At 41.6% G+C, this 12,118-nt stretch overlaps 1 protein-coding gene across 1 annotated transcript in view; it reads left to right on the top strand.

Annotated features, from left to right (window-relative positions):
* The window catches only part of SNX29 (sorting nexin 29), a 445,875-nt gene that overhangs the window by 366,785 nt on the left and 66,972 nt on the right, over window positions 1-12,118 (top strand). Inside the window, exon 20 of the mRNA XM_019540166.1 lies at window positions 7,549-7,688. Coding sequence (XP_019395711.1) covers window positions 7,549-7,688 — 140 coding nt within the window. The remainder of the gene's footprint in view (window positions 1-7,548; window positions 7,689-12,118) is intronic.

Below are 12,118 nucleotides of genomic sequence, written 5' to 3'. Positions count from 1 at the left end.
ATTCACTTTCCCTTGAGTGTATTTAACAATTCTTACAGTGGCAGGATATTGACAGTTTCCTCTTCTCCCTTCTTCACCTGTGGCAGGTTAGAGTGTTCATAGTATCTTTGTTTAGTTTTAGGAATAGGTTAGACAAGCATTTGTATAGAGCGCTTGGATAGGGATGTTCCTACTTTGAGAGGAGGCTGGGCTAGATGACTTTCTGATGTCCCATCTAGCCTTACTTTTCTAAGATTCTATGGCAGGAGTCAGATGGAAGTTGCTTGTCCATAGATTTCACGTATTATTAAGTAAAGTAACTGGATTTGGGAGAAATACAGGATTCTCTCTTTAAAATTATATTTAAAAGTTGCATAATAAAGTAAAACCTTCCTGAAAGTAAAAATTGCCTTTAGATTTCACAGTAAGGCAAGGTTATTTTGCCAAAGGTTTATACAAGCATTCAAGGAAAGGCAGCAATTAGTGTCATTATCTGGATGATGTATTCATGACTTTTCTGGCCTGTTTAGATTTTGGGTGTTATTGTTATTTTATTACTTTGCCTTTTCTTATTTACTAAAAGAAATACATGAGACTGCATTTTAGTTTTTTGTCACTTTTGTTGTATTTTATCAATATTATAATGTTTTTTCTTCAAAATACTATATGTTTTTCTTAATTTAAAACTGTCTATCCATTTTCAGTCCCCAAATAAAATAAGAAGTTATGAAATAAATCCTATTGAATGGTCTTGACAGTTTGCCCTTCAGGAGAGAACTAATTTGGATTATTTTATATTAACTTTGAATACATGCTTTCATTATTATGATAAGACAGCAGTAATAGAAAAACAATGAAATTAGAAGGTATTAGACTTCATTAAGTGACTTCAGGGCTAGGGACAGATATTCAAAAAGCCTGAGCCTGAATTGATTCAATCTTTGCTGGTTAGTCTAACCTAGCTAGGCTGAACTGGTTTATAACCACAGAGACATCTCAAAAATGCAGGCACCTGCCTGCAGTGGCTCAGGCTAGAAGCCAGGGGGCACTAGACCAGCCCTCCCTTCCTTTCAGTAGTGCTGAGCTGAGAGGGGCTGTGGCCAGGCCCCAGCAGGACACTTTGATTAGGGAGGGGTTCCGCCCCCACCCTTGATAACAGTATTTATCAGCTCTAAAAGCATTTATCACCCCATCAGAGAGCAAAGCCTCTTGCATTAGTTCTTAAACAGCTTTTTCCAAGGAAGGAATGAAGGGACATTACCAGCTACCTGTTGATTCACTCCAAAAAGCCCTAAGTGGACACTGTACTGTCTGCCATTGTCCTGTCTGCCTTACGCAGACACTTCTCAGCATTGGCTAGCATACCACATGCTGTCTGCGGTCTGTGCTTTAGGAGAGAGGAGGGATGGATCCATGCTTGAACAGTGAGCAGAGATGGGGGTGGGAAGCAGGGGAAGCCAGGCAGATGCTGCCGTGCCTGTGAGTCTCTGCTGGATGTCCAGCCAAGGAGCAGAGGAGAGTGTCAAGCCCAGCTCCCTTGATCAAAGAGCCCACCCCAGCCCAAAGAGAATGCCGGGATGCTGGGGGACTCTGGTTTAACATAAACCAGGAAGGGGTCTGGAACAGACATTGCATAAACCAGTTTGAGCCAAATCAGTTAAATCTGATATTACATCCCACCAAGGTTATCTCAAACTGGTTTCAGCCATTTTCAAACTGGTTTATGTGCACTAAATGTCTGTTCTGTTACAAGTTTAAACCAGTTTCTGATCACTTAAACTGGTTTATGTGTAATGTCTCTCCCTAGTCCTGGAGAAGTTTTGTAGATTTTTATAACTGGGCTGTTTCAGATTTGTTGTTCCTAATGCATGTGATTAGGGACCACAGGAGCTAAAACGGGAGAGTTTCAGATAGGCTATGTCCAACTGGTGTCTGCACAGTTACAGTGCTGTTCTTAGCTGGATGACTGCTTTCATACAAAGAAAAATGTAGGGCATTTAAGGGCCATTTATAAGAAGTGTGATCCATCAAGGGCAAGTTACCGTAACTTTACAGACTTTGATTGAAATTTTATTGAAGGCAGGGTAGATTTGCACCTTACAGACTAACCAAAGTAGATATATTGCACAAGCTTTCATGAAATTTTGTTAAGTCAGAATGAAAAGTGGCTGTGTGAAAACACATTGAGATGCAAATCATTTTTAAAAATTTATTATGACTAGAGGCAACATGCCCAAATAAAATTAAAATTGCTTTAAAAGATCTGAAGTTTTTCAGATTATCCTTGCAGCATATTACATATATTGAAGTGATTAAACAGGTTATTTTATTTTTAATAAACAATGCCATAAGTAATTTCATAAACACAGGATGTTTTGTGTGCCACAACCTTTTGTAAAACCATTGGCTATATGATAGTACTTTTCACATTTTTCATTTGATGTTGTAAAGAATTTTAATTTCTGAGTCAATACAGATTTTGTCTCCAGAAAACAGAGGTAGAGGCCATGTAATTAATTGATTGACATCTCTTCTGCTGGGTGGCCCAGCTGCATTGAAGAAATGTGGATTCAGTTACGGCAATTGAAAAAATGAACAGACTGCCCTCCCCTATCTTTTCAAGCATGAAACTAGAAGTCTTCCACTATAATCAGAAATAAAAGCTACCAATAGGCTGTGAAATCTGCCTTTAGAGCTAGGAGAGCCATTTACAGCAGGAGAAGACTGTCATGTCTAACTCCCCCGGAAGGAGGGAAATACAGGAGTAGGTAACTAGACAGTATCCGGGGAGCAGAGCAGAGTGGATCAGCAAGATGATAGAGAAGAACAGGTAAGAGGAAAGGACTTCCAGAAACAGAGGCTTAACTTCAGTGTGGTGCTTTGGGGAAGCTGCACTATGTGGGGCAGCAGTGACTTCCAGCTACTGCCATGCTGCTGGCTTGATTGTACAGCAGTGGCAGTTTTTTTCTGCCTCCTACCCCCAAATCAGCATTCAGGGCAGCTGCCCAGGTCACCCTACCCTAGTTACGTTACTGTAGAGAAGGGGTCAGCAGGGAAAACTGTACAGGGGAGCAGAAGGGAAGAAGCAGTAAAGCAGGTGGACAGTGAGATGAAGAACAAGAGCAGAGATCATGCAATTAACTTTATTCAAAAAGGGCAGAACTGTTATCACATAAAAGATAGCTAAATGTGAATTCCCAATAGTACTTTGTTATATAAAGCAATTTCAGTACTCGTCACAGAGGTGTTATAGAATTAAGAGGTTCTCCCTGATTACAGTTGGAAATGAAAGCAGTCCAAGAGGTAATCTCATTGCTAAAATGTGGTTCATTCTATGAAAAGTTTGGGAATCCCTGTTCTGCAGCATCTGGATAGAAGAAGGGAGCAAAATTTTAATTAAAAGTAAAGTTAATATTGTATATCATTAGAGCTGGATGTACTTTAGCATCTTGCAGGGGCAGTTTAACAGCTCAGTAGGTGCTATATTAAATCTCTGAAGATTTACTGTTCACTGAATCAGTTTAGAAAATGGGTCAGTACTAACCAGGCAAATGGGAAATATAAAACTTACATCAGTGATGTTAAAGTTTCAATAGGGAAAACAAAATCAAGTGTTAGTTAAACATTGGAATACATAAATAAATTTCCTTTATTAAAAATACTCCCTACATCCTAAATATTGTGTATCTGTATATACTGGACTTCCTACTTCTAGTAGTTCTTAGCAGCTTTCCTAGAATTCTGTTCAGCACACTTGTTTAGCCTTTAGCAGTTCAGTAGAGTATGGAGCAAGCTGTTTCTTTCTCTTTTTGGTCTGAGTAGTCAGACTGATTAGAGAGCGGGTTGCACCAAGCAAGAGTAGTACAAAATTAATTTAAGATATTTATCTTTATGTATTTTTTAAGTTAACCTAATGAAAGGTTTTATAGTTTCATAGTTAGTAGGGTCGGAAGGGACCTGAGCAGATCATCAAGTCTGACCCCCTGCCATGGCAGGAAAGAGTACTGGGGTCAAACGACCCCAGCTAGGTGATTGTCAAGCCTTGTCTTAAAGACCCCCAGGGTAGGAGCTTGCACCACTTCTCTTGGAAGTTGGTTCCAGATCCCAGCCGCCCTGACAGTGAAGTAGCGCCTCTTGATGTCTGGTCTGAATCTACCCTCTGCCAGCTTGTGACTGTTATTTCTAGTCTCTCTTGGCAGTGCTCGGGGGAACAGGGACTCCCCCAATGCCTGCTGGTCCCCTCTGACTAGTTTGTAACAGGCCACTAGATCCCCCTCAGCCTTCTCTTGTGGAGGCTGAACAGGTTCAGGTCCCGTAGCCTCTTCTCGTAGGGCCTGCCCTGCTGACCCCTGATCATGCAAGTGGCCCTCCTCTGGACCCTCTCCATGTTGTCCACATCCCTCTTGAAGTGCAGCACCCAGAACTGGATGCAGTAGTCCAGCTGCGGCCTGACCAATATTGCATAGAGGGGGAGGATCACCTCCCTGGACCTGCTTGAGATGCATCTGTTGTAGACAAGCTATAGCAAGGATTGGGCCCCCAGGGTGGCTGTGATGCCCTAGTGGCTGCACGACTCCTTCTGTGCTCTGGCTCCCTCCCTTTTCTTTGCCTGCCACAGGTCAGTGTAATTAGTTGATATGTAATAAGGGAGACAGTCAGCAGGAGCCTTTCAGACCCTGCTGGTCCCAATCCCCCTCTTTGAGTACTAAATGGGCCCCCTTGGCCTGTCTGTGCCCCCAGGCACCAGTTGCCTCAAAGGGCTATTCATGACCTCCTGCTACCCCCACAGTCATGTGCATGCCTCACAGCTGTTAATAGTTAATCACAGTCAGGTCTCCCCTCTTCAGGGCTCTCTGTCATTGTTGGGATTTCAGCCCATCTGGCCTCCGCCCCTTTTCTCTCTTTGGCCCCTTAGCCTCAGCTCACTGTGCTTGACCTGGCTTCTGGGTTCCACTCACATCTTGCCTTTTTAGGCCCTGGGCTCCCTGGTTCTGCCTGACTTCCTTCCAGGCTAGGCTTCAGCTATACCCACACACACTGGTTTCCTATTAGGGCCCAACATCTAAGTTCCAGGACAGTTTGCAACCAGTTCTCCTGCTGCCTTACCAAGGGATCTGCCCTATTGTCCTATTGCAGAGCTAGTAGCCCAGCAATAGACACTGTTAGTCCCTGGCTGCCTATTCCCCTGCACCCAGTCAATAAATGCACTCTAGTCCCTTCCAATGAAAGGGTATTCCTGCTACTGCCTCTGCCTTCAAGCAATGGGAGCCTCTGGGTCCCTGTTACACAAGGATGAAGCAACCTTGGGCCAGAGACAAAAATTATACATAAACTGGTATAAGTGATCGGAAACTGGTTGAAAGCTGTAATGCAACAAAAGTTCAGTACACATAAACCACTTTCAAAATGGCCAAAAGCTGGTTTAAGATTAAATCTGGATGGATGTATTATGAAACTTAGCTGATTTAGGTTAAATCAGTTTGATGAACTTCTGTCCCAGATCTCCTCCAGATTCAAGTTAACTCACAGTCTCCCAGCGTCTCAGGATACTTTGCACCTCCCCTGCGAACCTCTCCTTGTAGAGTGGGCAGTCTAGCCTTGGCCCTAGCTACCTGCTTCAGCTGAGCAGGGAGTTGTGCTCTAGCACCTCTTGGTTTCTGGCTGAATCAAAAGTGCGTATCTGTTCACTCGCTTATCTGTTCAATCTATGCAGCTTAGAGTAACCTGCAAGGATTGAATCAATTCAGCCTCAGGCTTTTTGGCTATCTGTACTTAGCCCTGATGTTCCTGATACTGTGAGTTAGATATTCAGTTTCTGCTCTGAGAATTGGTATAATCCTGGTAGAAACCAAAAATGTAAAAATGTTCATACTCTCTCCCAAACAAAAAATGGCAGTTCTAGGAGAAAATAAACCAACTTCAACCAGGGAGGAGTCAGTGTCCCAAGAGAATTTCTCCTGGGAGAATGAACTTTTGTACAGTTTACCCCAGCTTAAATTGTCCTAGAGACTTAGAGCCTCAGGGAAAGGCTCCCGTGCCTTTCAGAGACCAGGGTCACCCCAGTCTGGGGAAGGCATGGAGGGCGGGCAGCTGCTTCAGCCCCTTCCATAGTCTGGGAGAGAAGCAGAGAAGTAGCTGCCTGATGCTTTCCATCAGGACCTAACATACCTAGTTCTCTGGTATTAGAAGTAGGTGGAGGTTTTGCCATGCCACTTCCTCCACTCAGCTCTGGGCAACATGAATATTTAGATTAGTTCTTGAGGAATATCTTGTAGTATTCCTCCTTTTTATTTTCAGTATACCCAGACCCTCCAACTTACCCCTGCCCTGAGAATTCTGGATGAAGCCTAAAAGCTTCATAACACTCTTCCTTAATCAGACAAGACTCTTTGATGAGAGAAGCAAGCCTCAAAGTGAAATCCTGGGCAATGCAGCATAGTTACTTTTTAATGAAAGGAAATAGTTTGGGAACATTTTAAATGTATTTAGCAAGAAACTGGAACTTTTACGTTTCTAAGGCATTTTTCTCAAATAGATTAATAACATGGGCTGATTAGACACATTTCACCCAGAATAGGGATGCTAGTCTTCTTTTGAGAGCTATAATTGTCTAATAATGGTGTGAAGCTTTATGCATGAAGAGCATATCCTGACATTTAAACCAGGTGAGCAGAATGCCTGAATTTCTGAGATATAGCTTGTTGGCTGTAGCACAAAACAATCAGTGTGATTTCTCTGTAAGCCATTACAGTCTTACTCTAGTGCACTGACAGATTGTATTATAGCTTACTATAATTGTACTCCCTGCAGAAGCAAAAGTATGCTGGTTGTGAAGTTAGAGTCCTAGAAGCCCTACCCATTGTTAGGATTTCAGTCTCTCTGTGGAAAGAGAAATGGTATACTTACTTCATTCACTGGTTCCAGCATTGTGTAAAACTGAGATCTAAAACACTATAGAAGCTTAAATAAAATGTTCTTTTGCAGAGTTGAACGTCCTACTGGAGATACAGTTTATAGTATATAAAATATTAAATAAAAAACTCCTTAGTAATATGTTGTACTAAGTCAAGTTAGCAAAATATAGGTCTCTTGGAGAGTGCATGTGCCCAATCTATGAGAAGTATGTGGAGAGAGGAAAAGGAATAAAGGGAAGGGGAGGAGTTAAGATTTCTGTAAGGAAGAAATAGTGCCACATCCCTAAATGATTTTAAAACTGCTGGCCCTGAAGGGGCCCTCATTAAGGAAGCAGTCCTTTAAAAAAAAGAGGTCTTCCTAAGCCCGTGAAAAATACATTCAGTATACCCAAGGACATGTCAGTGAGGCACAGACAAATCTTAGTGAGTCAGGGTTTTATCCATTGCTAACTTACATGACATTGAACAGTACTTGCTTCTGTCTGTTTTGACTACAGAGTTGTCGCTGACAACCTGTGTACAGACGGATGTGTTAAGCACAGATCATCAGTCAAAATGTGTGTCAGTGGTGATTGTCGCTTGGCATTTTGGGATGGGGGAAGAAAAGCCTTTTTTTTTTTTTTTTTTAACTGTTCAACTTTTTTTCTTTATGCAGGATGCAAAGTTTGTAGAGGAGCGGCGCAAACAGCTACAGAATTATTTAAGAAATGTTATGAACAAAGTTATTCAAACTGTGCCAGAATTCACAGCCAGCCCCAAAAAAGAGACTCTTATTCAACTGATCCCCTTTTTTGTGTAAGTATCTGTCAACTGAATATACAGTATTCATATAAAATGTTAAGCTTTTTTCTTTGCAGTTTAATTTAAAATATAATGCCTGCATCTCTCAAATCTTTAAAACAGCATTTTAGTATAAAAAGAAGCCCATTAAAAGTATAACTGCTTTTGACATGTTTAAAGAAATGTATTATATACATATACTCTATTTTTTCTTTCCACATTTAAATGGTTGATTTAAGCAAAAAGCATATTGGACAAGCATTTAAAAGCATCTAAAAAACCTAGTGCTAATGACTCAGTGAACGTCCCTGTGGATTTGGTTTATTTTGTTTTATTTTTTCATTCTGTATAATATACTGGCAAAAACAAATGGGATCTGACTCATTTTGAAAATGAAATTTTGAACTTTGCAATCTGTATTGATGCAATTTTGCCTATTACAGGAATAATGTTGCTGTGCCAGGTTTGATAGATAGTTTTGTCAGTGTGAAGACAGAGAAAACCGGACATAGTTCATTACAAACACACAAAAAAATCTCATTAGCAATATGTCTTACTAAGGTAGTAAAATATAGCAATCTTGCTCAAAGCACCCCCTGCAAGTTTTCAGAATTTAGCAGAACCCCATTTAAAAAGCGAATATTAATACAGTCTGACTATTACAATATAAGCATTATCATATTAATTCATCTGTAATGAACTAATAGTATTATAAGGTGCAATATAATTATAATAAACATCCTTTCAGCTGCTTCCCCTGGCTCTGCCAGGCCCTGCACATGTTTGTTCCCAGCATAGCACCTGGGCTCCCTACATATGGGTCCAGGTTACTGCTGTTACTGCAGGCCAATCCCACCTGAACTCCAGTCCTGGAGACAAAACAGAAAGAGCCCATAGAGACCCAAATGACAGGGATGAAGTGTTGCATATGAGTGGCATATGGGGGTGTTGAGGGAGTTGGAAGGCTGGTGGGAGAAGTAACAGAACACAGAAGGTGAAGGCCAGGGACAAACACTCCCCCCCTGCCCCAGTCTGTACCTGACAAGCAAAGCCCCCACCACTGCAGCTGCTCCTCTAGGACTTGCTTGCCAGGGTCCAGATCCCATGGTGAATGTACAGGGAGCTGGGGGAGGAGACAGGCTGAAAAGCCTAGCTCTTCATTGGCCCGCACACCTGTGGCAGAGCATGCTGCTCAGAGCACTGGTACACAGACAGGTGGAAGGGGTCAGCTATGGGTGTCCTTTGTCTGGAAGACCCTGGGTTGAGCAGGGGAGGATCAAATGGCACACTTACATCCTTGCACAGAGGCCAAGCACCGTAGATAGCATGGTGGAGGGGGGTTTGCAGTACCCCAGTTAAGAATCACTGGGCATTTATACACATTTCCAGGAGTGTGTGTGTGTGGCGGGGAGGGGATGGGTGGCGGTGCTATAATTAGAGCAGCTCTACGAGCAACTCTAATTAAAGTGTCTGGAGCATTATCTGTATCGGTATCCCCGCACTGAAAAATGGCAGCGGGGGTGCTTTAATACAAACTTCCTATGGCCCAAAACGCACCAAATGGATCCAGACCATGGCAGGACAAAAAATGTTAAATCTGCCAACTTATCTCTATCAGCCCCACAATTGCTACACCGCACAACAAAGCCATCACTTTTCCCTGTTAAACCTCATCTGATTCTGTTCAGCCCATGGAACCAATCTGTCAAGGTCATCCTGGATCTGTACCCTATTCTCTGATGTGCACAGCTTGGAATTATCTGTGAATATAATCACTGAGCTTTCCACCCCCTCATCCAAGTCATTAATAAATATGTTAAAGAGCATGTATCCAAGGACCGATCCCGGAGGGGTACCACTGGAGACAGCCCTCCAAGATGAGGCCATCCCATCAATTACAACTCTCTGTGATAGGGCTCTAAGTCAGTTGTCTATCCATTTCACTGTAGACTAGTCTAGGCCAGTACCCTCCAATTTAATTGAGAGAATCTCATGGGAAACAGAATCAAAGGCTTTACTGAAGTCTAAGTAAATGATATCAACCTTGTGTCCCTTGTCCAGCTGGTTAGTTACCTAGTCAGAAAAGGACATCAGGTTAGTCAGGCATGATCTACCCTCAACAGAGCCATGCTGGTTGCTTTTCAATACCCCACCAGTTATGAGCTTGTAATTGATGGCTTCCCTAACAGCTTTTTCAAAGATTTTTCCCAGGACCGAAGTCAGACTGACTCTTGTGTAGTTTTCAGGGTCATCCCTCTTGCCTTTCTTGAACATAGGCACCACATTGGGCCTCTTTCAGTCGTCTAGGACCAGTCCCGAGTTCCACGACTTCTCGAACAGTTTCACCAGAGGCCCTGCTATAAGCTCAGCTAGTTCTTCCAGGACTCTCAGATGCAGGTTGTCTGGCCCAGTAGAGTTGAACCTGCCTGCCACTGCTACTATGCCTTGCTGAGCTCAGTTCCCTGCAGTGTGGATGGAGTGGTCAGGAGAAGTTGTGGAGTTTGCACCCTACCCCTGCTTGCCCCTGGGGCAGCTAGAAACAACATCAGCAGTGGGCAGGGATGGTAGGGGAGGGGATGGTGCTTCTGAGCATGGAGGAGGAGAGAAGATCGTTACCTAATTGAGGAGCTTAAAAAATTCCCCAGCTGCTGCTCCCCATAGCAGGGGAGTTGGGAGCACTAGTGCAGGCACCCCTTCAGCTCTGGTCACTGCTCCCATGCACTTCTTTACAAAACCCTGGATCCGCCCCTGCTTGGGTGCAAGAGAAAAAGTGAAGCCACACTTAATATTATTTCTCTGCTTTTATATAGCTCTTTGCATCAATCATTTAAAGTACATTAATCATTAAAACTACCCATAGCAGTTGAGTAAGTCAGGAAATGAACCTAAGGCTGCCTCCCAACCTAGTGCCCTCTCCTCTCCACTATCCTTGGGTCAGTCTTGGTAAGGTAATATTCTGGTTTTTAATTTGTATGTGTAAGATATATTAATGAGATAATAATACATACCACATCTAAATACTGTTTAGATACTAAACAATACAAAACAGTTCCTGCCCGAGACATCTTACGTTTTCTGTTCCTATGGCTACACACAGACATTAGGAAGTATCAACATGGATCAGTTTGTGGATTCAGAGGCCCAATAAAATATGATATATTTCAATAGAGACAGATAGCCTTTGTTGCTTTACAAGTTATTCTGTGCTGTGCTGAATTTGAGATTTGCAACGTGAAATGCGGTATTTCCCAGGATAGAGATCTATTTGGATAGAAACTTAACTGCATAAAATATCTATCCATGTTTTAGAAAACTGATCTCCATAGTTTAATTTTCCTGTCATTCTCTGATGGGAAATTTCCATAATTTCAATATGTTTGTCCAAAATACCATTGGCTTCTTTTTCTTCTGAAGTAAAACTATATACATACCTTTAGGTTTTAATGAGCTAATATTCTCTGCATATGACACATTGTGTGAAAAAACAAATTTGCTGACTGTCTCTAAATTCTCAGTGGTGTTTCTTTTTACATTGAAGACAGAAGCAATTCTAACTTGAAAATAAAAATTGCAGCTAGGTACACAGTCATGTCAGCTTTTAATTTCTCTGTGTCTGTATGTAATGCTGGCTTCTGATTTCTTTGTACTGTCATCCATCGTTTTTCAGTATCCTATCCTTTATAAAAGACTGATAGATAAATGTGAAAAATGCCACAATATATTTTGTGGCATTCTTCTTATTTCAATTGTTGCTGGATTTTGCAAAAGTCAGTCTGACATGACATATTGAGTTTGGTGGCATAAATGACTGGTTATTGCTTGTAGTGGCAAACATGTCTAAAGTTTTATCTCTTTTTTTTACTTAGAACTCATTTACCAAGCTTAACCATAGGTTATGAAGATTTAAATGTATTTACATTCTGTAACTTAAAAGGTCATTAGTGTTTCCTTTTATTGTAATTCCTTTCAAATAATCCCTCCTTTGGAAATGTTCCATTTCATTTTGTTACACAAGGGAAGTAATATAGAATTGAATTTTTATCTGCAGAAATGATTTCCCTTCTCCCAATGTTTTAAGGTTGTTGCATATATTTTTGTAAACTGACTTTTAGATACCTTGTTAGCACTGTTAATAATATAGCATTTGCAATTTTAAATTTAGAACTGGTACTCGAATCTAAGACAAGGCTCCCCCCATTTTGATTGGGGGAAGAAACCTCATCTTGGATTTGAGTAAATATAGTAAATCCCCTTGTGGACAAATTAAATTTTATTTGCAAATGAATTAAGTTAATTGGATTAAAACCATTTTAATCCTCAATAAGGGTGTTCATAAAGAGGTTTTAGTTGAACCGCACTGGTCCGGTCCTGCAGGGACCAAACCAGGAAAGCCAAGGCTGCAGCTGAACTCCAACTAGCTTCAGGCATCAAGGACAACAAAAAGT

This window comes from Crocodylus porosus, unplaced genomic scaffold, assembly GCF_001723895.1.
Source record: "Crocodylus porosus isolate Cpor-Errol unplaced genomic scaffold, CroPor_comp1, whole genome shotgun sequence".
In the NCBI taxonomy this organism is placed as follows: Eukaryota; Metazoa; Chordata; order Crocodylia; family Crocodylidae; genus Crocodylus; species Crocodylus porosus.
This window is presented reverse-complemented; position numbering and strand designations above follow the sequence as displayed.